General features: G+C 47.5%; 1 protein-coding gene across 5 annotated transcripts; it reads right to left on the bottom strand.

Moving 5' to 3' along the window:
- Positions 1-84: 84 nt before the first annotated feature.
- On the bottom strand, positions 85-27,629 carry LOC105181030 (MAP kinase-activated protein kinase 2). 5 transcript variants are annotated; one of them, XM_019840429.2, is made up of 10 exons: positions 27,030-27,629; positions 22,854-23,301; positions 17,962-18,256; positions 5,110-5,249; positions 4,947-5,011; positions 4,731-4,838; positions 4,291-4,392; positions 3,984-4,059; positions 3,637-3,847; positions 85-3,269 (listed from the first exon to the last, which is right to left on the bottom strand). In XM_019840429.2, the coding sequence occupies exons 2-10, from the start codon at positions 22,886-22,888 to the stop codon at positions 3,030-3,032; spliced, it is 1,272 nt and encodes a 423-aa protein (XP_019695988.1). In that variant the 5' UTR covers positions 22,889-23,301; positions 27,030-27,629; the 3' UTR covers positions 85-3,029. The 5 variants fall into 5 exon arrangements, with proteins under 5 accessions (XP_019695988.1, XP_025158552.1, XP_011135787.1 ...); XM_025302767.1 differs by lacking the exon at positions 27,030-27,629 and adding an exon at positions 26,157-26,260; XM_011137485.3 differs by lacking the exon at positions 22,854-23,301.
- Positions 27,630-27,961: the final 332 nt, after the last annotated feature.

Below are 27,961 nucleotides of genomic sequence, written 5' to 3'. Positions count from 1 at the left end.
ATCGGACGAATCATTTCTCTTCGTGTGAAAAGGAACCGGCGAAGGAATAATCACGCGGAATAGATTTGTGTATGGATACAAAACTTTTTTTTTCCTTTAATTTTAATCGTGAACATGTCTTAGTTTATGGAAATTTACAACTATTACATGGTTAAAAATACACGGACTTTGAGGTCATTGTGATGCTGAGAACTACAACAACCGGACGTGAGTAACAGTGAGACGAAAGTTAAAAGGGGAGGGAACCTATATTTATTGTCAATTCTTTTAAATGCAGATCGAACCGGCACACCTTAGATTTATAAAAATACTTCGCTACTGCAGTTGAACCCGTTTAAGTTGTGATTATTTAAATTGACCTAGCATGTACGGCCGCACTATTTATTTGCATTTTTCTCTTAGATGTGTAATAATTGAACCCGTCGATCGGCGTAAAGAACACGAGGAACTGCGTATGCTCTATATACGATTAAAAACTATACTATTCATATACGATATATCTTACTACCTGGAATTTTTGAACGACTTTCCATATATAAATTTTGTACGAATATATATCTCTCACATCTACACAGGCTGTGATTATTGAGACGTAAAAAAAAAAAAAAAACAAAAAAAAAAAAAACCGGTGTCTCTTCTCTTTTTCTAAAATATTAACCTGCTACTTTTTGCGGCGATGCTGCATCATTAGCGACACTTTCCGTATACTCTAAAACGCACTCGTGATCAAACGCAATCTTTTTCCTTGATCAGAGTTACAGGCACATCGTAAATCTCTCTCATCTTTCTTCCCTCAAATATATCTCTCCCTCTATTGCGATTCATAGCCGAAAATCAATCGACCGACGTTTCACTTGATTCTCTTACGTGAACCTCTAACGATTATTCCCTTGCACAATCGTAAATATTTATACAACAAATACGTGAACAAGATTAACACGTTCCGTGCCGCGTCGGTCACCCACGCGCGATATGAGCCACGCGGCACTGATGACAAGTCGCATAAAATTGGTCCGACACGGAACGCGTTAGGACAAAAATATATATATATACAATTTTTATATCACTATCTCTCCCTAACGATACAATATTCTGATCTACACACTGATCTACACTTATTCCGTAGCACACGATCGTTCTCGGACGAAGTATGATTTGTAACACTTGTGATTTAACCTTTTCAGGGCTACTGATACATTCACGTTTAGATACTTCACGTTAAACTTTTCATTTTCATTTTCCAAACATCGTCGACAACATATAATGAACATTATTACTGCGAGTCAATATCTACCCCATAAGATTCTACGAAGGGAATTCCGTCATATGACAGATGTCATATTTGTTAAATTAAAAAATTAAGTCTTTTTTCTTTTTTAAATTAGGTCTTAACTCTTTGCATTCAAGCCTTGTGAGTGTGTGTAGGTTTCGATGTTCTACTCCACCATAACGATAACATTGTGTTAAATTAAGAATACAGACTATGTAACAAATTACTGTTAAATCCTTTTTCCATTCACTTTGATAGTATGAAATATATGACAGACGTTACGAATCTGCACGCGAGATCCACGAAGTAAATTTTCAACATCGCGCAAGAGTATCTGCGGAACGCAAAGAGTTAAATTCAGCCTCAATATCGTGCCCGGAATATAATATACATCTCGCAATCCTTCGAGAGCCAATTTCCCTCACTGCGACTGTTTAACAAACCCTTCACAGAGACTAAATATATGTAAACCTAACTACGTGTGTACTTGTATGTATGTATATATATATATATATATGTATGTATATTGGAATAGAAATTATTCAACTTCTAAATTGATTGCATTATATTATAGCTACACCGAGCGGGGAGCTCGGTCCTCTCTTGAACCGACGTGGGTAATGATAATGGAAATTGGAAATACACGCGTACGTTTGAAACGAGCTGGACGGGCACCAAAGACGATATTACGTGAGATGACACTCACTACGCTTGATATTTATCGGCATAAATACACACACAAACATCGCGCGTTTGATTAACCGATGATGGTTAAGCACGCAAATTCTCCAGTGTGATAATGAAATATGAGCAACTATCGCTGCAGCTAGTCGTAACGCATAGCGCACGGTAAATAGCATGTACGTTATTGTATTTGCATTTACGTTTGCGCAGAAATCGCGTGTAATATCTGCGAAACGACCGTCTTGTTGTCGACGTCTACATCAGAACGTATCTACTATATATGTATATACAGAGACATACTCGAGAAGCAACACTCCACTTGGTTGCACATGTACTTTTTTTTCCAAGTGCAAGTGCTATCGGTTTAACACGCTCGCCACCACGCGACCTCGATTTTCACGAGAGACCAACGTCACCTATGCGTGACAGTGATCTATTTTTATCCCATGTCCATATAGATATTTTACACTCCTACATAAACAAAAAGAAACGTAAAATGGAGTGGTTCGCAGCGGATAATTTTCCCGATGAACCGTGGTAGGCGAGCAGGTCAGATTTTGTCAAAAGATACGTATAAGTGGTGTACCATTTGTCAACTCAAGGCCATTTTTCTAAAGGCCGTTATATTGGAATAATCATAATTACTAAGCCTACAACCATGGCGGGAGCTGACCTAACAAGCGCCCGATGAAATATCTCGTTAATAACCGATAATTGTGTGACTCGCTCTTTGTTCGCGCGTACGAGTTGGTTTTACGCGGTTAGCATATTTTAAAAAATGTTCAATATACAGAAGTAATGTGTATCTGTGTGTATGTATAATAACACACACACACAGCGTTTCTAATAATCAAACGCTAATAAGCGTGACGGTACACGCCTCTTCTGCGCATATCGGCGGTCTAAGTTAAGCACCCTTCGACACTATTTCGACTATCCTACTCTGGAATCCCTTGCGCTTGGTGAGATGTAGCAGTCAGAAAACGATTCTCGTGGTGACCACGCTGTATCGGACGCACCTACGTAAGAAGACAATCCACTTCCGTCTGGTTCCGAAGATGGCAGCGTCCTCCTCCTAGGAGGCGGCCGTCGGGCTGGCGGCCGGCGGCACCGCGTTCGCCTCTTTCGCGCGTCTCCGTTTGTTCAGCAGCGGATTGTTCGTGTGGTCGAGCTGCTTCAATCGCGCCGTGTCGTAGTCCACGCGCATCGTCGCCAGCGATCGCGTCATCTCCTCCTGCACCTCAGGCCAAGACTCCTCGCCCTCGCGTAAAACGCGCCCAGTGTGCAAGGGAGTGGCGGGCACCTCTGTGTATCTCTGTGAAGAAAAAAACCAGTCGTAAGACTTGAAGAAGCTCACAGGGGAGTGAGTTGATAAGTTGATTAATCGTTACTAAAATATCATTAAGGTACTATTCAAGAGAGTCAGGTGAATTAATCAAGTAAAAATACACTCTTGATGGTGTGCCAATGAGACCAGATGAGATAGAAAGAACACGAGAAGCTGCCGTTGGGCGTTGCGATAATTTAAACTTAGCGGGAGGGACAATGTGTGTGTTTGACTGGTAACGCGCGCCGGACTTCTTCCCGGATCTTCATGTGCTATCTTTCCGCTGAGTTAAAATTATCGCATGCAATACCCAGCTGAGCCGATCAAGTGATCCAATGGCAACAAATGTTCTTACGGCAATCCACTTGTTGCGCATCACATCGTCGATCTGCAACCTCTGCGCCGGGTCTATGCAGAGCATACCCTCGATAAGATTCCGCGCCTCCTTGCTCACGTTCGACCATTCCGGCGAGGGGAAGTCGTACTGTCCTTGCCGTATCTTCTTCTTCATCCCGGGCGACATCGCGTGCCCGTGCATGCTGTAGAACGGCGGGAAGCCGCACAATCTGAAACAGCCGTGGATGCGGTTACGAATGTAACTCGTGCGGCGGTGGCACGTGGCTTCAATCGCGATTCATCAACGGGACAGTGCAATCTACGACTAGAATCTAGAATTGGAGCAAACAATACGGCGGTACTCACAGTATGTACATGATAACTCCCAGCGACCAAATATCACAGCTCTTGTCGTACTTTTCCGTTCCTAGAACTTCCGGGGCTGAAAACAAAATGACAAGCACATGTTGAATTGAAGAGAGAGAGAGAGAGAGAGAGAGAGAGAGAGAGAGAGATCGATACACGATCTTCTTTTAACTTGGATGTACTCTTGATGAAATTTAAATTGTAAAGTTCAATTGAACTTTTAATTAAATTCTATTCAATCGTTGAAATTTTCTTAATTTAAGCACACAAATATATATATATATGGTTCAAGTATGCGAGAGCTTACCGACGTAGTAAGGCGTGTAACATGGCGTCTGCAGCGTGTTGTCTTTCGAAAAAGTTTCCTTCGCGAAGCCGAAGTCGGTGAGTTTTAGGATGCCCGTGCTATCTGTAGCCACAGAACGCAACACGTCAATAAACTCGATGTTCTCGTAGAATCCCATGGCGACGTGAGAGCGTACTCTATTCAGCTATAGAGAACGCCAAGATATCGCAAAGATAATACGGTTACGGTGTATAATTCACGCATGGCAGAATAGAGTCTATCGATATCAATCTCTGCAGTGTGTATACAGATAGACATTATCGTGGTCTTCACATTTCAAGGTTCACAGATAAGCGCGCGTGTGACTCCGCGGAGCGTCGCCGGCTGATAACAATGTTTCCAAAGCTGCATCGACAACACCTCGGGTAACTCGATTGATTGCAAAAGCTTGCGCAACTCACCGGGTTTAGAGTACAACAGATTCTCGGGCTTCAGGTCCCTGTGAGCGATGTTCATGTCGTGTATATACTTCACCGCCGCGCAAATCTCGTACATCACCTCCGCGGCTTCTGCAAGAGACAGCGCACGATTTTCGCGTTATGTATCGCGTTACTTCTCTTTTGTTTCTCTTTTCTTTCCGCAAAATCTTACGAGTGTCGAGCGCGAAGAAGCCGTACCTCTTTCGGTGAAAGCACCGTCTTGTCGGTCCTGTATCCTCTGAAACAGCTCGCCGCCCTCCATGCTGAAAGAAGAATCGAACATGAAATTTGTACACTTCTTCTCACTCCGCCACGGCGGAGAAAATTGTGCGAAAACATCCGGGGTGTGGGTCTCACGTACCATTCCATAACTACCAGCAGACACTTGCAGCCCCCGTAGCTGTTCTCGTACACATCTTTCACTTGGACTATATGCTTGCAGTCCGACGCTTTCCAGTGAAGTTCGACCTCTCTTCGTGCCTTGACAGAATCACGCAGGACCTGTAACAAAAGACCCTCATCAATCATCTATGAAAAAGAACGCGTAAATGTCTTAAAAAAAAAATATATATATATATATAAATAAAAAAATTAATTTAACAGCTAAGCGCAACGCGACAGTTTGAGAAGAGAGCGAGAGCGAGAGAGAGAGAGAGAGAGAGAGAGAGAGAGAGAGAGAGAGAGAGAGAGAGAGAGAGAGAGAGAGAGAGAGAGAGAGAGAGGGGGGGACGAGAAAGAGACATTAGTTTCTATTGTCTATCTCGATGAATCCGCTGCGTCATTCGACCGCACGCGTAATCGTCTCGCGTCCAGCCATTCGACATATCGCATCGTGCAGTGTATTTCGGTTACGTGCATATCATCGTCGTTCGCAGGTAAAGCTTGACTCACACCGGCGTATAAGCGTGTTTATCGCGCGAGGCGACCGACGTCACCGGCGTGGGGATTCCTAGATAAGGTCTCCTTTTTTTCCTACGTCTCGTCTTAAGTCCCTGCCGGACAGACCGTAATAGAGAGCATCATGTGCAACGGCTTGCGTCAGCAAAGCGATGATTGATAAAAATCCGACGATTACGTAACTCGATAAACGCGCGATTAACGGTATCGCGAAACACATTGCGAAGAGAGACTCTCAACAAGCGAGGAAGAAAGAGGGAAACGACGAAGGACGACTTCAACGTTAAATGCTATGTCGATCACTGCAAATCGTCGCGTCAGCAATTCAGCGAGAGACCCGAACTCCGGCATTGAATTCACGGACAGGCACTGCCCGGCGATCTCGTTACTCAACCCAAGTTATTCGTTCCGATCCACGACAGGTGTGGTGAGCCTTCAGCCTTTTTGTTTCAAGCCCAAGATTGTGGTTTCATTTCGCGGCAAAACTTATTTATTAAAGAAAAAAAAAAAAGAAAAGATAAAACTTCCCCGAGAAGTTCCAAGCGAGCTCGCCAGATTCCAGCCGTTAAGACAGCGTGGAAAATTTCTTCGCCAGAAGTTGCCAGGATTCGAAGCAGACAGCTAAAGGCTCAGCGCAATTTTCGAAGACTGACAAAGAAAGGTAGAGAAGCCGGTAATTCAAAAAATCGTGAAACTTTGTGCGAAGGTAAAGTAGTTCATCCGTAATACAAAACTATATTTTGTAAAATTGGAGGAGGGGGCGGAGGGGGTTTGAAAAATTTTTCAATTTTGCGAAATCCGAATACACAGTTGCAAAGGGTATGAAATACACTACAACTTTCATATAAACTACTATTTTCGTATATTACTCCCGTATTTTAAAAGATATACATTAAAAATGAAAGTGACTTTTCTTGTTCGAAGGGTGGTTTCACCCCCTCAGACTGGGACAAACGCACGAACAAAAAATAGTCTTGCATTACGGACGAACTACTTTACTTCCCACACAAAGTTTCATAATTTTTTGAATTTTCGGATTCTTCCTGTGTTTTTCCTTGTGAGTCTTCCGGAAGCGTCCGGAGCTGCCCGAGAGCCATCATTTCGGTCTTCGCTGACTCCCGGGGGCCCGGTCGAGGATGAGAAGGCGGGACGAGCCGCTCGGGGAAAAAACCGTCATTAGGAGAGCCGCGAGGATCGAAAGCGCATTTCGGTGTTTCCCGCTCGAGCGCGCCGCGTCGCACGGAGTCGTCACCTTTGCGCAGACTTCGGATTTTCTCACACAATGCGAGGAGGTGAATGACACACGCGCGTCGTCGACGGGCTACAACACTGATTGGTCAATCATACGACGAACCTGTCTCTCGTCTCACTCGCCACACACAATTTCTCGCCGATTGAGCGGCCGAGGATACGCGCGCCAAAGCCGCCCTTCCTCTGCGAGCGGACGACCGCACGTTCGCGCAATTGCGCCCTTTTCAAGCGCGATCTTCTCGGGCAATCACACGGATTCATCACGCAGATGTTCATGGCAACGCGACGGCGACGGGGACCTGAAATAGCCGCTGCTCGGGGACCGAAGCGAGTGACAAAGGCGATTCATTAGCGTCAGCGTGATTTCACAAATCCGGCGTTTATTAGTGCGTCGACGCTTGATTTATGCAACGTTGTCAGGGACGACGATACTCACCGACGTACCCTCGCACGGGCCGTGCTAATTACGGCGACGTGCAAATACGTCGTAATTTTGTCACAATCTCTCAAGCCTCGGGCACGCGGCTTTCCGTTACTTTGAGTGTTCACGGAGAGAGAGAGAGAGAGAGAGAGAGAAAAAGATTAAAATTTACCTCACTATCATTCGTATCATCAGCAGATTTGAGGAACATGAACGTGTCATTGAATCTTTCTTCCTTCGATCGACGTGATATAAAGTGGATCGAGAACAAATATAAGTAAACAGGATCACCCGTGATTTTTGCGAGCCGACAATAGCAAGAAATCCGGAAACTTGAAAAATCCCTCTCTGCGCTTCGATTATCGATAAACGCGACGTGAATAATAGTTTGGTCAACCATTCTAGAGCAAGTTCTTCGAGAACGCATTGACATTAAGAGAAGATCACCTTTATCAAACGGTGGGATAATAAATGCCTGGTACTCACTTCTGATGCAAATAGCTTCTCGGGACTTCTTTCTCGAAATGGTCCGATATGTCTTGCCGCGAATTGAAATGGCGAGAGCGTGATACGCGAAATTAAGGTGGAAACGGTGACGTGCACGCGGAGGAGGATATCGAATTCTGATTCTCGGAGAAAGTGCGGTATTTCAGGTCTCAAGGTGATATATATTTACCGTGACGTAAGAGAGCAAGCGAACGAGCGAGAGAGAGAGAGAGAGAGATGAGTTTATTCGCTCTTGGGGTAAATACCCCTCAGAGCCTGAGAACAATACATAAGTATAAATGGCAAATGGGAATTAAAGTAAAGTAATAATTTGTCAGTACGAAAGAGAGAGAGAGAGAGAGAGAGAGAGAGAGAGAGAGAGAGAGAGAGAGAGTGTGTGTTTATTCGCTCTTGGGATAAATACCTCCTAGAGCCCGAGAAAAATACATAAATAATATATAAATAGCAAATGGAAATTAAAGTAAAATAATAATCTATCAGCACAAGAGAGAGAAACACACACACACACACAGAGAGAGAGAGAGAGAGAGAGAGAGAGAGAGAGAGAGAGAGAGAGAGAGAGAGAGAGAGATATCAAAGCGAAATTAGCGGCGAACGCGGAATGAATTTTTCGCAGGCTCTTCCGTAATTCTCGCTCCGTGAGACCATCTGAAAGCATTCGAGGGAGAGAACGTCGGGATACGTGCGAGATAGCGAAAAGCAAGCCGAAACCGGTTCCCCAGGATCTGTACCTAATCCGGATCAAAAGGCTGTCGACTCTGACTCCGGCGAGCGGAAAAATCTCGGGCACGCGTTGACTCACCCGCGTGTCGGCGGCCACGTGAGGCCGTGAGGAGAGGCGCGCAGGACATTAATTGAAAGAAGAACAACAAACCAACACGCAAGAATACCTTGATTACACCGGCCGCTCGCTGCTGCCTAAAAATACACCGCAGAGTCGCCGCATAGCGGGAGTCATCGGCGACGAGATGATGACGACGACGACCGACGACGACGACGACGACGATTCATGAATCGAGCGACGATCGCCGCCTTCGAGCCTTCTCAATAACAGCCTTCGCGGCTCATTAGCCGAGCGAGCGGCTTTTACGAGAAAATTCATTTTCCACGACCCGGCGAGCGGCGATTCGCATCGCCAGGCTTCTTCCGCCAATTTCAAATACGCGTGGGCGTGCGCGTTTCTCGCTGAAAATACCTAAGCGATCACGCGTGCTCGAAGGCGCGCGCGAGTGCCGGCACACGGCCGGCGTGCGGAGTCTGTGATAATGAAATTAGCACCTCTCTCGACTTGTGCGTGACGCTCTCGTCTCGCAGCACCGCGGAATTGTCACTCCGACAGTTCCTGGCGACGCACACAGCGGGGCCAGATGACACTCTTTGGTTGAACATTCTCTAGAGACCTGAATTTCCGACCGATCATCGACACCAGTGGATGAGGTTGATCCTGAATAAATTCCAAAGAGATCTTCTTGCCAAAATAAAAAAAATTTCTTCCTCGAATTACTAGCCCGAAAAGAGGAAAAACGTATCGTTAAACGCGAGAAACGCTTGTGAAATACTCATTATTCGACATTTATTTAAATCTAATAGTGGACTCAGCGGATTGAAACTATGAAACCAATCAACAGGCACCTCGAGATTAATCGATCTTGAATCAGAAATCCATTAACCCAAAACTCATATGCCCAGGATGCAAAAATTATCAAGTATAAGACCCGTTGAGCACAAAACCGAGGGGTTTTGAGAGTCTTAAGCCCATCAACCTAGGAATCTATCAATCCGAGAACTTTTTAGCTCGTGGATGTGTGAAGCCGTACACGTATATTAAGAGCCCCAAATAGTTCAAGAACTCAATCCAGCCATAGCTCGAGAGAACCTAATAATACTCGACGTTGAATATTCAGCTGTAAAACCGCGGATTTAAATTCGAGCCTCGAAACTTTTCAGACAAACCCTAAATCCATGAGAACCCTCGGATCGATAATTTTTTTTCAAAATTTCGGCTAGACAGATCTCTCTTTGGACCTCATCCATTGGTGTCGATGATCGGTGAGAAATTCAGGTCTCTAGAGAATTTTCAACCAAAAAATGTCACCTGACCTCAATGTGCGACGAATCAGATTATGCCGCTTCTCGCCGGGGACTCACGAGAATTTCACGTGCTCGCCGCTATATCAGTGCCGCTAACGTAATCCGATGCAGAGCGCGCGCGTCGACGTCACGTCACGGCGGATCGATCACCTGCTTTCCTCGTTCCGTCGAATTGTCTTACGTCGCCCGTCGCGGAATGAATACGTCGGGATTGATTGTGCGCCGACTTACAGTCGCCGTCTCGACTTGCCCGCGACTTTCTGATCGGTCGCAGTCTGTTTGATCGGCGTAACGATAATGACGCTTAACGAGATAACGATACGAGGAGGAAAGGAGAGAGAGAGAGAGAAGTGGTTTGAATGAACAGAATGATCGCTTCGTAGAAGCAGATTTCGGCGCGTGAAAACCGGAAATTCCGATCCCGATCGGCCGAAAGAGCGGCGGCGTCTGCTCGCCTGATTGCCGCGTTAATTCGACCGATCCCCCCCTCCCTTCCCCGCGTAATAACAATAATAGCAGCAATAAGACGCTGAAGTCGAGGCTTTAACGTGCGGCTTTCTTCAGCAACTTTCTCACTCGGACGTGTTTCCCACTCTCGGCGGCGCGGACTGACATCACTCTGTCTTTGTTTCATATTCAATGAGTGACAAAGACACACGCTGAGAGCGCGCGCTCGCTCGCGTCGCGTCGGCTCGCGCGCTGTCACCGGACGGGAAGCGCTCATTGTATCGCGAGGAACAAAGAACTAATCTCAATGTTAAACAACGATGCGCCTTCAGCCTTCGAGAGCGCGCTCCTTTTCCTCGGTGAAGATCTCGCGCGGCGCGCGACTCTACTCCTTCCGCATGCGGAAAGCGGCAGTGAGAGACGCAATATATTTATTTTGGCGGATAAGATAGAACACGGCCGGGGGCTTCCCCGGCGCATTCTCGACGCGCGCTCGGGGAGCGTCCAAGAAGCCGCGGGCGCATGCAAAACGGCGCATGACGACTGACAGGCGGAAAATGTTGGCCGGCTGACAGCCGGCGATCAATCAACGGCGACGAATTCGCGGCGGGAAACTGTGTCGCAGCGGCGCGCCGCTGCGACGTGACGTCGACAAATATTGGATTTTTTAATAGGCGAGCGTCAAAGGAACCCGCCGCGCGTCATCGCGCGCGAGTCTCTTCGTATATAATGTGCGTCCACAGACTTCTATATCATTACACAGAGACACAGATAACTTGTACTTTTAACAGGTCCCCCTAAAAGTATGTATTAAAATTTCATTCGCATGCGCATTGCAAGACCCCGAAAAGGATGTAATTACACTATACCGCCGTACATTTTTCTCCAGGAAATGTTAATATTTATCCAATATTTAATATTCTCTCTTGCAACGCCACATTCAATGACAATGTTCACATGAATATTAAATATTGGATAAATATTAACATTTTCCAGAGTAAAAATGTCTGTACGGTGCAGTTACATTCCTTTTGGGACCTTGCAATGCGCATGTGCGCACGATTCTATGTTTTACACTAGGGACGCTTTTATACATGAAAACCAATGTGGAAATTATCAGTGTCTAACTTACATATAGAAGTCCGTGTGCGTCACACACGTGTCGCAAACGGCGCTCGTTGTATCCCGTTTTCACGGGAGAGACCTTCTGAGAAACATCACTCGAAGTTGAGTGAAGTTTAACCAACTCCCCCCCATCTCTCCTTGGTGCCGCCTGCGAGGAGGGGGGAAGACGAGAAATGATTTCGGATACGGTCAGCGTTTCTGAGAACGAAGTCTTGGGAAGAATTCGGCTCGAAATTGACGGCGATGTTTGATATCGACCGGCTTACGTCAGAGACAGTCGATATCGACATTATGAGACAGATTGTATCTATGCAATAACTATACTGCCGCCGCGTCTGTGTATTTCATTTATTAAAACACACAGAGACAACCTTCGACTCTCCGGAGCCACTCCGCCCGTGAAAAGAAAGCGTTGCTCAAACTTTTCTTCCATCTATCTGTATCTCGAGGATATTCAAGGTGCGTGGAGAAAGATGTCGATTTGCACAACCGAGCGGAGAGCAGACGAAGAGTCGACGACGAGAAGCGATATTTTTGTTGCCGCGACCGAAAACATTCGTCTCGACACGCGGCTGTGGGAAAACTCCGTTGAGATAACAGAGCAATGGGACCGGCTTCCCATCTCCGTCGCCATCGGCGAGTTTTCGAGTCCCCAGGCGAGAGAAAATTCAGTTACACCAACGCAGTTGTTTCTCCCGAGTGATAATATTTGCCGCTCTCCACCCTGTGTATCACTTAAATTATATTTAGAAGAATGTTGGCCGGATAAACGAATTTTCCGGCCGAAGTACCAACGACTCGGAACTTCCGACCGAAGGATACGAGAATTCTGCCGGAGTTAACCGGAAATCTTGATAAGATCTCGATCGAGTTCCGAGCAACTTCAAGCCGAATTTCTGAGTCTCATTCGAACTTCATCATCCAGCAGAAAATCCTTACATTCATATTTTCCTCTCTCCGTGTGCACATCGTAGCTCCGATCACGCAGCGTTTATTCTCGAATACGTCCCCCACGGGGACGACGGGGAACGCGTCGTCGTCGGTCTCGAAAGGGTTAACCGGGGGTCGCGTCGAAGTTATGCAACCTGGGCGTCGCTCCCCGCAGCAATCACGAGCCACTGCGAAATACGCCGGCAGCGTCGCCCGATAAGATTGACATGTCGAGTGGCGCCGAGACCATCAGCGTACTTTTCTCTTGAAAAGTACAAGTGCTCAGATGTAATTCGTCATTCATCGACTGCATGACGAAAGAGCGATTCGCGATTTCGAACCTTGGCTGCGGCTTCCTCTTCGTATCGGTCGATCGATCACAGCCGCGCCCGTCGTTCGTCATTCAATTCGTAATAAACTTCTTGCACGAGGAAAGCACGCGGAATATTGATCAACAGCGCCATGACTGATGATCGAAAATCCCCTGAATTCATTAACGATATTAAACAAAAAAAATGTCTACTTTTATTAATATTAATATATATATATATATTTTTTTTTTTATTTATATTACTTTTATTTTGTATTATATTATTTTTTATATTCTATTCTTATTAATATTAATATATTAATAAAAGTAAATACGTAGATACATTTTTCTTCCTACATAATTTGAAATTTTTTAATTAAATTTTAACTTTGAAATCTTCCAATTTTTAATGTTTGGATATTGTTCAGTGAATTTTATGTTATCGGTCACGACGACCGACACGGCATTCAGCGTGTTAATTTCCTTCGAGCTCGAGTTCCCAAATCCTGGTTTTCCGTCTGACGTGAAAGATCGACACATCGATCAGAGTCGAGTAATACGAGTGTGCTTATCCCGGCGTTCGGACTTGTTCGCACGTGTGAAACACGATTTTATGATTATCCGTATCTAATTATCGGCCGCCGCTCGGCGCGATCGATCGACCGCTTCTCGTTCCAGCATGGTCGGGCCGCGAGTTCTTTGTCTTGCCGCGGATTGGAAATAAAAGCACGCTGCCGTATCATACGATCGACCAATGTCAATATTTATTGCAGCGAAACACGCCACCATTGATTGGCTCTCTTTCTCGATATATGCCTCTCTTCTTCTTCTTCTTCTTCTCTCTCTCTCTCTCTCTCTCTCTCTCCTTGCGGCGCGGATATGAACGATCACGCGACCGCTTCGGCTCTCCCGACGGCGGGACGAGAGCCGATACGCAACGTCCGAGTCATTGACCATTTTCGTGCCAGGAAAAATGAGATCATCGTGAAATATGCGCGTACGAGCGCGGCGCGGCTCTCCGCCGCCGCCGCGGGAAGCGCGCTTCACGAGGCGCGAAAACTGCAACGAAAGCGAGGGGGTGGGTGTCCCGATAATCGCGAGCCTGAGCGCTGACGAAACGGCGACGGACGCGCGTGCCGTGCGAAAGAAACGCGGTCGATATCGAGAGAGCCGTTGAAAAACGCACGTGACTCCGCGCGTATCGGGCGTTTTACGCGCTGCGAATAACAATCCACTGACGAGCAAATGGACGATATTTTTAGCGGACGCGCGAGAAGGAGGGAATGAAAGAAGACGAGAGAGGGGAAAAAAGAAAGAGAGTTCGCCGGCGAAAAATTCCCTCGAGGAATTCGCGGCGCATCTCTCGCGTCGACGCGCAAGCGAGATATTGTGTTTACGCGAGACGAGAGCGCGCATCGCCGTCGTAAAACCGAGAGCGACACGATCCTTCTCCTTCTCCTTCTCCTCCTCCTTCTGCTCCTGCTCCTGCTCGATAACCGGTGAGAGTTATCCCTTGCGGTAACGAAGGCGCGAAAACGCGCTCCGCGCGGGGGATGCCGATTATTTTTGTAGCGAGTCCGAGAAGCCGCCGCGGGGCGCGATATCTTTTCGCGGTAGGATCGCGTTTTACGAGCCGTTCGAGACTCGGCGATTTGCACACGCAAAAGCGCCGTATAAATAGCGCTGAATCGAGCAATTTTCTCGTGAAAAGAAGAGCCGGCTCGAACGGCTTGAAGAATAGGCTCTCCGGCTCGCCGAGGACTAAAACACGACGCCGACGTGTTCGCGTACGAGCCGATTAACCCTTCCAAAAGCTATCGAATATCACCCCAAGCTAAATTTTTCCTTTCATGTTTATGTAGCAAAGCACATTGATCTGTTTAATGATAACATTGTCTCTACTGACTCTATTGACAGTGTGAATAAATATCTATTATTTTACGAATAAACACCTATTATTATCTTTTTATTTTCAGCACCTTTAATATCTAAAACTAATATTCAGCCAGTGGTTACGTTCTTTAACAAGATCAAAGCAAAATTCGCGCGGGTTGAAGTTTCCTGTGGCGATCTTTATACGGTTAAAGCGGCGATCTTTCAACGGTAAGAAATTAATAAACCTATCACAGTCGATTACGACAAAAATAATCAACTGTGGTTGGTCCATTTCTTACTGTTCATGCTTACTTCTTACAGCTTACTACCATTGTAGACAACGCTTAAGAGTTAAGGCGCGTTGCAATTTGATTTGCTTCAGTGGATAAATCGCCGACACGTACAAATGCATTTCCCCTCACGAACACAACAAGGAGATCCTTCTTGTGCGATTCGCACTACTCGCGTAATCGGTCATCGGCATCGGCAATCAACGTTTCACGTCGAATCTGCCGCGGGAGTAATGATCGTTCTGATAATGAAAATATCCAGTCTCGACGATGTCGAACGGAAAATCCACTCTAGAGCGATGAAGGAAAAGTCAGTCGAACTCGAGTGACTCACTTCGCTTCTCTCCGGGAAGTTCTGAGAGTGACGGAGATGTGCCGTTTCTCGTCACCGACGTCACTTTTGTTTCCCGTCGTCCCTCGAAATCGATCCGTACGCAGGTGCGACGCTCCGTTATCGGTACAATGACTGCGTCCCGATAACAGCAATGTACAATGTAGCGTGAGTCAACAGTCGACTTTGGGGAACAGTCGAGTTCGATTTCGGGGACGAATACACACACGTATTAGCAGGAGTCATAGACTTATACAGATAGACCGCGCGTCCCGTGAGAGGACTTGAAGACAACATTAAAGTGAGAGGAGCGATAGCTGAGTGAGTGTGCCTCTGTCTAACATGCGTCTCGGTGGGAGAAGCCAAAGAGGAGAATAGGACACACTAGGAAAAAAAATTTAGTATCTCTAACAAAACTGTTTAGTTGAGGCATTTTTTAATATGCAACCAAATATCTTGTTTTTTATATAACAAAATATTTAATTGTCTCAACTAGATATATTTTTCTGCTTTGTTCTCTGGACCAAATGATTTTGTTCTTAGACTTCATATATAAAAATTCAGCATTTTAGTTATTTTATTCATAAAAATTACATAATAACGAAATATTATTTCACACAAACTGAAATAATGCCCAATGGATACTACTTTGTCTTTCTGTGCACTAAAATTTAGATTTTATATATTAAGAAAAAATTATAGTATTTTTAACAAAATTCATACAGTTAAAGCTTCTTGGTTGCTATAACAAAAGTATTACCTTGTACGAACAAACCGTCAATCAAACAAGATATTTGTTTACAGGAACTAAACACAGTTTTGTTGGGCATATTTTAACCAAATTATTTTGTTGTCACAACAAAATTTTGCTTCACGCAACAATACATTTTTCCTAGTGTACCTTTCCCCTTGTGTCATTTTCTCCCCTCTTCTAGCCCAGAGCGAGAGAGAGAGAGAGAGAGAGAGAGAGAGAGAGAGCCTCAGTCACACACAATAGCTCTGTCCTCTAATGTAGTCTTTAGCGCGCCCATAAGGATGCGCAGCGCAGTCTATCTATATAAGTCTATGGCAAGAGTCTTCTTCCGTCAAGCAAGCGCAAGCTCGATTTCCGCAAGGTAACTCTGCGCTTATCAACGCGAGACGCTCAGGCAGCCGCGTAGCTTCCACGTCTCGTTACCGTTAGCCGAAATAATTCCTCTGCGCAAGATCGATGACTAGCAATTTTATCTACATCGCGGGGCCATAAATCACGCGAGCAAGGTCTCCCTCCCCCTGCCGCGACTCGTCCCGGCGCGGCAGCTCGTTGGCGTCGAGACTTCGTAATTTTACCGAGACGCGTGAGTGAATGAGTGAGAGAGAGAGAGGGGGGGGAAAAAAGAAAGAGAACGCTTTTGTCTCTTCGAGCGTCTCGTCGCGATGCCGGCGACTCCTCGAGCAACTTCCTCGAGGGGAGTCGCCGCGGGATTTCGACCGAGAGCGAAATAAGAGCCAGGCCACCTTCGAGGGCGCAGAGGCGGAATCGTCGAATGGGAAATCACCGGGTATAAATAGAGGATGACTCGCGAGTCTGAACTCGGCCGTGTGGACATCGCTAGTCGATGATCGCGCGCTTCTTCTTCGCGCGAGCGAACGGGCGTCGATAAGGCGACGCGGCGACGACGAGACCCAAGGAGAGGTTCCCGCAAGGAGAGGTGTTAACGCGACGGATTAGCGGCGAGCGCACTCGCCTCGTGAACGCGGAACGGCCGCTCTCACGCCTCGGAAATAGCCGAGGACGGGCGGCGAAAAAGGTCCCCGTCGTTCCGCAAATCGATCCGCAAAACCGCCGCGATGTCGCGCGGAACTTATCGCGAACGACCGGCGTCCCGGAGTCGCGGGATCACTTCCGCGAGGAAACGCGAGTGCGGTCGCACGAGCGGTTTTATCTGAATTAACGTCCCGACCGTCCGGTAATAGCTTTTCTCTCCTCTCTCTCTCTCCTCGATCGATCGAAGCTACGACTTGCTCTCTCGAGGAAAATCGACGTGGTCGAGCTTTACGACGCACTCGAATTCGTTACCGATAATAACGAACGCGCGCGACTTGTATCTCATGAATTCTTTCTCCCCGGCTGATTACCGGAAAGCCAGACTCTCCGTTCCCGTTGATGACGTCATGACACGGCGTTAGGTTCCTTGGAGCACGGAGAAATATCTATCAGCGGTAGCGCGGAAAGTCGGCTTTTCGGTTTCCGTGGTTCCAACCACCGGTTCTTCATTTAATAATCCAGAATTAATGTAAATCCCAGGATAGTTAGCGGCATTTCTCTCTATTGTGTACATCAACTTTCATTAAGATCGAACTTTATTACAAGCAAGTAATAAATAAGTTTTATAATAAAAACAAAAAACAACTACTTTCCGGTACCCCCGACAATTCTGCGACAAAATACCATTTACAGGAGTGTTATCCTTTAACGAATAAACCAACATAAAATGAGGCAAAATCTCTCTCCGAGAGTTTGAGTTGGAACTTTTGAATAATCGCAATTACGACACACAATCTCAAATATCATTCTGATTGCACGAGGACGAAATTAGAATTGGAAATGCGGATGTAGAGATAAAATTAGAACAAGATCCGAAGATGGAGAAAGAGACCAAGAGACGCGCGGCGTATTTCTCACGGCAGCTAAGCCGCGCGCGCTCCAACGAACAGACAAGAGACTATAGGCCTACGAATTGAAAGCAAAGAGCTACCTTAAGGGCGTACTTCTGTCTCTTTTGTTTGTCGTAGCACTGCACGACCTTGCCGTTGATGCCGAGGCCCAGCACGTGACTGCTGATCTCATAATCCTCGATGATCGGCGTGACCTTCGGCAGCCGGGGCTCAACGCCCTTGTTGCCCAACGGATGCTCCATCGTCTTTCTCTTGGGCTCCTGCTCCGCCACTCGGTCGTCCTGCAGGATTAACTGCGTCACCACCACCGGCTCCGAGCGCTTGCGTTTGCTCTCCTTCTGCTCGTTCTCCTCAAGAACGGCCCTCTTCGACTTCCTGGAAAGCCGGCGTATTCGACATTTTTAATTCAAGCTGCGCGCACAAGGGAGAGAGAGAAAGAGGGAGAGAGGGGGAGAGAGAGAGAGAGAGAGAGAAAGGGAGACGACTTGGAGAACGGCTCGCCGAACGTCGTCGCGCGAACGCGACGCTCAAAGCGACGCGGCGAACAAGCAGTGTCCCAGATTACGCGGCGATAACGGAAATCTTGAGCCGATAACGCGCCGTGTGTTGTATACCGTGGAATACCGTATATACACACACACACACACACACACACACACACGCGCGCACGCACGCACACAGCGGCCCCCGCGAATGGCCATCGCGAGTAGATGCGATTCGCTCGGTTCGCGCTCGCGACTCGAGACGACTCGTAATTCGCGGCGCTTTTCGTACAATTTCTGGACCAAGTTGGAGCGAGAGAAAATATATCCATTTCACTCCAACTTACTGTTCAGAAGTCCTTCGGAAAAGAACAAACTTAATGTCGTCGCGCGAGAAGAAACGCGACAGAGGAAACGCCCGGCAGGTCCCGAAGACGCGCGAAAGCGACCTCGTCGAAAAGGCGGGGAAAACCTTCGGCCTCCACGCAGCGAGATCGAAGATCTGTCGAAGCGACGACGAGAGTGAATCGACGGAGACAAGTGACGTTCGGCCGTAACGGGATCGTAAAATCGGCCGGCTCGTGGAAGCTAACGCTGAAATGTCCGCTTCAAGCGACTCGCGTCTCAGCGAGTCTCGCCGCTGTCGATTCAATGAAATCGTTTGCATAACCTTCCTCGAGGAATGTGCAGGATCCATGTTATTTCGCGCACGCTCGCACGCACACGCACGCACGAGTTGTGTTCTACCCACACAACTCACCGACGGCTTTATACGGCGCGTCGCCGGCGCGACGGGCGAATGAATTCGCTAATTGTCGGCCGAGATCGACCGCTCGCACACACGAAACACGCACGGTACTCGCGCTGCTGATGTGACGCGGGGGGGGGGGGAGGAGGCGTCCACAGGTGTCACATCGGCCGTCTCATTCATACGTAGGATACGTTAAGGGGTAACATCTGAGTTTAAGGGGTAACGCCTGAAAACACAGAGTAAGTTTGGGAATTTTTTGTAGTTGAATAACAACATGGATGGAAAATTGATTTGAAGGCCTCTAACGTGCTGCATACTTTAACTACTGCACAAAACAATTTTTTGTTATTATTTTGCCTCAAGATGGCGGCACTGTGAAGCTCTCCAAGTAAAACCACGTTTTTTTCGAATTGGCTTGCAGCAAAACTTCCAAAAGAACTTTCATCCGATCCGGCTTGAAATTTTGACAGTAGCTGCTAAACTAAATTCTCCAGAGAAGTACGCATGATTTTTACATGATCGGTTTAAAACTTTTGTTGCTATAAATATTCCTTCGCTGAATTTCTTCTGGATAAAAGTGAAACTTTTCTCCTAATGTTCGCCGTTTCTACAAAAATCAATATTTTAACATATACGTGTGTACTTCTCTAATTTAATGTAGATTAAGAAAAATTTTGCCTTTCTGTCCTTTTTGAGAGTGTACAGCATTTCCGCTGCAAGCCGCGGGGACCCGTGAGAAAAATGCGGTTTCACTTGGAGAGAGCTTCAGCGCCGCCATCTTGAGGCAAAATAATAACAAAAAATTGTTTTGTGTAGTTTAAGGTATGCGGCACGTTAGAGGCCTTTAAACCAACGATGTTCCATCTATGTTGTTATTTGACTACTTAAAAAATTCCCAAACTTACTCTGTGTTTTCAGGCGTTCATTCAGATGTTACGCCTTAATTACGTACAACGCGTTGACGGCCGCGTTGATTTCCGTAGACTGCAGGCTGATCAGTAGGCTGATTTCATTGTCAGCCGACAACTTTTCCGTCGACGGCACGGTAGGCTGGGTCGAAGCTCGCGGCACTCTCTCATCGCGCCCGACGAGAGAGAGAGAGAACTCGTTCTTCGCCGATTCTCGGGAGACTCTCATTTCCCCGGCGAACGCGGAGAACGCAACGTTGCGAGACTCGTCGGAGAGAAGCGCACGAGCTCCAATCAGCTAGCTGAAAATATCGCACGAGATGATGAACAGACGAAATTAATATAAATGTAATTCCGACACTCGTCTGTCTATCTGTCGTCGTCCCGATCCTCGTCGGTTGATTCTCCATTCGCCGATTGATCTTCCAGACGCATTAGAGACGCGGTGACGTCACACCGCCCATGTCTTCATGTGTCGCGACATTCAACGTGTTGAAGGAGACGGAAGTAACTCGGTGAAAGCTCGGGATCGTTAGTGAGAGAGTGACCATCTAGCTGAGGTCGCAGCGACACGCTCGGAACCGCCGACGCGCGCTGCAGCGCGATGATCGCCACGAAGAGTCACGACGAGGAGGAGAGCGAGCGATTACAAGGTAGCCGCGCTTTGGCGCTTCGGCGCTATCTTGGCTGGAATCGCGAGCTATTGAAATCGTATAAAACACGAGTGCGTCAGAGATCCGCTATCGACCCGCCGACGTGCTGATGTAAAATATATATACGATATAGGCGATACGAAAAATTCCGCGTCGCCGGCTCGTCGCTCGACGATCGCGAAAGCAAGCGCGAATTGTGTGCGCAGCGGAAGAGAGACATATGCAAGTAGAAATCGCCGACGCGGAGCGGCGCAGCGCGGCGAAGACTCGCCGAGGACTCGAGGCGATCGATGCGCGACTCGCGGCACGCTCAAGGATAACGTACGCGCGGCGTATGCAGAAATATTCGTCAGATAAACAAGGTGCGCGGCGGTCGCCAGCAGCCTTCGGCGGGAAACAGGTGATACCGCGAGCGCGACTCGATTTAGATCGCGAGCGCGCGATTGCTGAGCTGAGATCTCGAATGCGGCGCGAATCGCATCGGATCGGAACAACAAAATTGAAAGAGAGAGAGAGAAAGGTTAACGTCTCAATGGACGAACACGTATCCGTCCCAGTATCCGACCACTTTGAAAAAAAATATTTGCTATTTATTGTAACAATAATGAATGAAAGTAATAATTATTGTAAAATAAAAACTCCAGTGTTTGACGATTAGTTGGAAAAAATATATCCAATTTGATGCTTTTGTGTTAAAATAAAAATTAATTAAATAAGTATGCACCTGTGGTCTCTGGCGAAATAATGGTCGATCGTTAATGAAGTTCATTAAGAGATAGAGCATCTATATTTATATTATTTCCCGTTAGCGCGTACTAATTTTCTAATTGCAGTGAGACATTGGGATAAATTATATTCGTAACGAGCCATAACCTATTTCAACTGTCCGCTGTCGCTGGTACAAGTAATGCTTCGTTACTTGTGTATGAGTATTTCACTAATAATAGATATATACATTCAAATCACTCTTCTACTTAAGGGAATCTCAAGTTTTCGAATAAATGCAAATATTTATATCGAAACTATTCTTAATATTATATATATATATATATATATTGTATTTCTTTGCGACGACCTACGTTTAAACGTCCGGTTACCGGGACATTTACCTTACTTAAGTTAACATTTACCTTACAAAAATAACGAAGACCGCGAGATCGCGCTGAGAGACGCGCCTCGTGCACGCACCGTGGACTTAGCGGTTCTTTTGCGGACCTTCGTGATTAGATCATCGATTCCGCATCGCCTTTTTTCTCAATTACTTGCCGGCGACTCAACGATTCGCGCGAGCGTTCGCTCTTACGCATTCGCATTCCGATCGCCGAGGTGTTGCCGCCGGAGCGACGAGCAGTTTCGACGATCAGCGGCGTCGGATTATCAGCGCGAGCTAGCGGCTCTTATCGCTCGCAATCGGGAAAAGAAGCGCACGTCGTTATCGCGAGGGATGCACGCACGAGTCGGCGCGGTCGATACGCGGTCGGCTCGTGAAAAGCTGATTAGGCGCCGGAATTGCGCCTAATCGACGGCCCCTTCATTAACGAAGTATCGATTCCCTGGCGTTTGCCCAGTAATCTAGGATCGCTCTTTCCGGCTGACGAATGTAACATTGATAAGGCAGGAAGGGTCTAATCGCGATCGGCCGGCGAAACGATATAAATAGCGGCGAGACGCTTGAATCGATGCGGCTGCGCTCTGGACACGTCGCGCAATTCTGCCAATTCGAGAAACGTGTCCCTGAATCCGAGCTTTTCGCTGTGAAAATTAACGCGAAAGAAAAAGGAATTGAAGAAGAACCTTATAAAATGTAGAAACTTCAAAATCTTCAAAGAAAAACTGAAAAGGAAAAAACAAAAGATCCAAGGAAAAAAATTACAGCAAATTTTGGGAAATTTATTTAGAAAATTAGGAATTTTGGGGGAAATTGGAAAACTGGCCCCTTATACGCGGGATGTATTCGCTTGAATGAAAAAAGGAAAAAAAGAAAATATGCGGAGATGCACCTTCTCGGACTTCAAGTGGCGCATCGCGACGAGCGAGAAAAAATCAATATTGGCGCAACTTCGGCGGTACGATCCTCGTGATACGGAAGGACGTGACGGGGGAGGGGGAGGAGGAGGAGGAGGAGGATTCTTTTCCTTCGCTCTCATCTACATAGGAATAAAAATGAAAAATAGAGACCTCCAGAATCTCCACTTAGTCGTCGATTTCGGCATCGGTGCGGCTCCCGATTTTCGCACGGCTAAGTCCCGAATCGTCGGGCCGGACTAAAGCGCATCACCCCCCTTGCGTGCGGCAAAAGGTCGAAGGCTCCTCAGGGGGGACGAGCTCCCTCCCGCAGATGCAAGTGTGGCGGTAGCGGCGGCCACGCACACACACACACACACACACACACGCGCGCGCGCACGTACACGCAGGCGGTGTGAGCGAGAGCAGTCGCGTGTGCGTTACCGAAAGAAGAAACCACCCAGAAGAGAGAGAAAGAGAGAGAGAGAGAGAGAGAGATAGGAGAAGTGTTTTAGTCCGTCCACGGCGCTCTGTCTTTCTCTTTTTTTCCCCCGAGTCTTTCGGCGAGACTTTGTTTCCAAGTCAAGCCGAGAGAGATTATCGGGCCGGCCGGCGCTGAAAACTGAAGATAAAAGATACGAGTGATAATTAAGTAACACGCGCGAGCAGATTCGGCGGGGAAGAAGCGTCGTAGATCGGCCTTGGCGAGAAAGCAACGTTCCCCGGAAGCTCGCGTAATAAACATATTCCACACCAATGCTCCCCCCCTCTGGACCGGATGCCGACGACGGTGTTTCCGGTCAGCCGTTGAGCCGTCGGGAAATGCGCGCGTTTCCTTCATTTTCACAATTCCTCAGCGATCAAACGACGAAACCTTCTCGACTGACGGCCGAAGAGCGACTTGCAAAACCCTTAACCGTCGTGCGGCGAGCCGAAGGAAACGCATGTTCGCCGCGGCGTTTGCGTGAAATTGATCGGACGCGAGAGCGCGGATGAGAGAGCACGCGAGAGATCGCCGACTGGCGTCTAGCTGGAATTCTACAGAGTCGACTTTCATCGTAAGATCAAATCAACATCGAGAAGACAAACGTCCCGGTATCCGACCATTTTGAAAAAAAAAAAAAATATTTACTACTTATTTTCTAACAACAATGAATGAAAATAATAATTACGGTAAGAAAAACCCAATATTTGACGATTAATTGAAAAAAATATATATCCATTTTGATACTTTTGTATTAGGATAAAATGAATACATTAGTTTAAATCATTTTTCTGTATGTACGGAAATCTTAAGTTTTCGAACAAATGCAAATATTTATATAAAAACTGTTCTTAATATTATATATTGTATTTTTAGTGAACGACCTACGCGCTTAATTAACGTCCGGCTACTGGGACATTTACCTTACGTTCTGCTGCGCAAAAAAAAAATATTTATTACTTATTTTAACAATAATGAATGAAAGTAATAATTACGGTAAGAAAACTCCAATATTTGACGATTACTTAAAAAAAAAAAAATATATATATATATATCCAATTTGACACTTTTGTATTAAGATAAAAATTAATACATCAGTTTAGATCATTTTTCGCTAAGTTCTCGAATAAATGCAAATATTTATATCAAAACTGTTCTTAATATTATATATTGTATTTTTAGTGGACCACCTACGCGTTTAACGTCCGGCTACTGGGACATTTACCTTACGTTCTGCTGTGCAAAAAAAAAAAAAGAAAAGTGAGACTACAGAACAACGGAGGTTGCTCGTCGAGCTTCGCTCTCGCTTCGTCGCACGTCGAGCGCTATCGTCCAGTCGCGAAACCGGCGAAAGCCGCGAACACGCGCAAACACTTGGACTCGCGAATCTGCGGAGAACCCCGAGCCGACGTCGCCGCGCGCGTTTGACGTTCGCGCCGCCCGCATCATTTGTTCTCCGCCGCGGCCGACACGCGACGTGCCGCGTCGCGCGCGATCAGAGGGGAGTGCATTGGAGTGCGGGAAGGCGGTGCTTTTTCTACATAACAACACGCACACAATAAACACCTGCTCGACTTAGCGGAAGGGGGAACGCTCGCTCACTTACTTGGGCGAAACGGGCGGAACACGAGCGCGCTTGCGATTGGCCCGCGTCGCGACAATCGTCATCGATCCCATTCCCGATCTCGCTCTCGCTTCGCGCCCTTTCTCGGTAAAAGTCGCGATCGATAAAAAAGCTGCGATTCCAAGTAACCGGCCACCGAGAGAGCGCGCGATCGTATCGTATTAATAGCGAGCATGAGATCAGCCCGTGTCGGATCGGCTGGCTAAAAAGCGGCTAAAAAAAAACGAGGGACCGGGCGGAATTATCGATTATCGCAGGGCGCGACCGCGGGGGGAAGGTGGGGGGGGAGGGACGGTGAACAAACGCGCGAAAATCGACGACGACGACGGTGGACACGGCGAAGAAAGAAAAAAAGAGGAAAGGGAAAGCGCCATGTGGCGACGTTCAAACGCACTTAAAGCGATTGCTTTCGATGCTTCCCGACGCGTCTAAACCGTCATTAGCGTGTCATTAGCGAGATGTCACGTACGCGACAACGGGCGTGTTTAGCGCGAAAAGCGCGATGTGAAGGGAAAGGCCAACCGCGTGCTACGTTGAGGGCATTAATAAAGTACACAACTTTGCGCAACAAAAAGCTGGTGTCGGCGCAAGCGATCAAAAAAGCAGCGACCGGTCTGTAATTCCCTTAAGCCCGTGTCACACTGCGGATTGAGGATCGAGGATCGCGGATTGAAGATCAGATTTCGACGAATCAACGAACTTCGGTTTTGATTTGCGCTTTATCCCGATCGATCAAATTTCGACCTTCAATTCGCGCAATCCTTGATCCTCAATTCGTAGTGTGACAGACGGGCTTTACAAGAGTTACGTTCTTAGATGCATTTATATATATTTCTAGTGGATGGACTTTCAGTGTGCGGACGTCGCGAGTGCGACTTTTCTCTTGTTTTTCTTTTCTTTTTTTTCTCTCCGAAACGCACCGGTAAAAATAAGTCGCGCTAATCGTCGGCAGTTTGCGTTAAAAAGCGCGAAGTGTGATGTAACGACGGTGCAAAGTGCGCTCTCTGAACGCGATCTATAACGCGTGTCGAAAATATAATTAGTTTGTGACATGACTGTGAGACGAACAACTTCCACGTATCGTGTGATACGGAATATTTAAGATTTTGCACGCACGTATGTGCGCGCACATTTGAGCGCGATCGCAACTCTTCCACCGTTTCCCCATGAATGGAATTCAACCGCTGATACGATGATAGGATCATCGTTCAAGGCGCACGTTTTTTTCAACGTTCACACCGATCTCGCTGCAGATTTACAAAAAAAAAAAGTCGACGCGTCTGACGAGGACGCGTCTCCTCCGTTTCTCTTTTTCTCCCAGGCAAACACCCGACGTGTCGCAAGCGCGTGGAAAATTTGAGCATTTTACCTTTTTTACAAATTTACGAGCTGTTTTTGCAAGTGTAGACACGCACACTAGCGTGAAAGACGCGCGCGCGCGCGCGCGTTCGGTATTCTCCAAAAGTCACTTGAGTCTCGAGTATAAAGACACGTTTTCTCCTTGCCTGGTCTCGAAGAAAACAGACATGCTCTCGGTCGAAATTCGCTTATGCGAATAGTAAACAAAAGCACGGCGTGCGAGTGCGAGGGCGAAGGCGAGGGCGAGGGCGAGTAGCGGAAGGAGAAAGAAGCTGTTTTCGGGACGACTCGCCCGTTATTTTCGTCGCGTTTTTCGCGGGAGAAGAGCGAGAGCGAGTCTCTCTCTTTCTCTCGAAAGAGAGAGAGAGAGATAGCAGATGACTCAGTGCACGTTACAGTCGCTTCATTCATGCGCTTGAAATCATCCTCCTCGCGTAGAAATATACACGCACATGTATATACATATACACAGCCGGAAAAAAGGCAATTTGACACGAGGCGAGTCTTGCGCAAATGAACAGAAACACAGCGATACAGGAAAACTGCCGAGACGCGCGTCGTTTGAGCGCGCCGATTGAACAGCGATAGAAACCAACTTCAAGCGCAACAACGATATGTCCCCCTCCCGCACTCCGACCTCATCGGAGGACTCGCGAAACCCAGGCAGAGCGGAAAAATATGATGACATCAACATGACATAAAAATGACGAGAGAGTGACTGATAATGATGTAAAAATGAGTCTTCCTCGTCATTTTGAGACATCACTTCGTCATCGTGTCATCATGATGCTCTGCTCCGCCTGGGAAAAGCCAGGCGGTGAACCGATCGGTCGCGCGTCAACGACTCAAAAAGCTGAGGTTCGCTGGAAAGATCAGCACGTACCTGGCGACTTGCGCCTGTTCACCTGCCGCCTCAGGAACACAACTCATAGGAATCACACGCGGGCCGAACAGCTCCTGCCGGCATTATTTGCGCGCTGCGCCTTCCCCTCTCGTCCCGCTCTCTCACGTTCGCGCAATCACACGAAATTCGGCGTAACAGCGCGGCGCCCGTCTCGCGACCCCCGCGACGACGACGACGACGACGCCGAGAGCGGAGATCGGCCCGGGGGGAATCAGCGGCCGGAATCCGCGGCCGCCGTTCACCCGGTTTCCCCGAGCGCGAGGAAGCGCGTCGAAGAGGAGCGTTTCCCGGGAGCCGTCGCACCGTGCGTGCGGAATTCGCGGGACGCGTCTTCTTCCCGAACGTCGCCGCGTTTCGTGAACGACGCGTCCGACGTTGCGCGACGTTGACGAGCGATGCGCGCGCGGTTCACTGGCCGAGTCTCGTGACTACTCCCTCGCCGTCAGGATGAAGTGAGGCCAGCGTGCCGCCACAGAGCCGGACAACGGAGTATCTCAGTGAAGCTTCAACGGACGCACGCACGACCGCCACGAACGCGCACTGTTCCGCGCGGAAAAAAGACCTGCCGACTACTGACGAGACGCGATTATGGCGGCGCCGCGCGACGCGCGACGCGACCGCCCCACCACGGCGATCCTCAACCGTGACTCACTTCATTGCGCAGGACCGGCGGTGGGGGGTACCTTACACTCGGTGTACCGCGAATACGGAACCCCCTTCACCGCTGTACGTGCTGAGAAATGAGAATCGCTTCTCTTCCAAGGAATGATCTTATTTTCGGAAAATGTGTGCCGGTGAGACTCGATCGATTGTGCGCAAGTAAGAATCTCGAATTGTCTATAATTTATGTTTCTCGAGCGATTCTTCAGTCGAACGCCGCTCTTCTCTCCGCAAACTCGTGTAATATCCCG

This window comes from Harpegnathos saltator, unplaced genomic scaffold (assembly GCF_003227715.2).
Source record: "Harpegnathos saltator strain DR-91 unplaced genomic scaffold, Hsal_v8.6 scaffold514, whole genome shotgun sequence".
In the NCBI taxonomy this organism is placed as follows: domain Eukaryota; kingdom Metazoa; phylum Arthropoda; class Insecta; order Hymenoptera; family Formicidae; genus Harpegnathos; species Harpegnathos saltator.
This window is presented reverse-complemented; position numbering and strand designations above follow the sequence as displayed.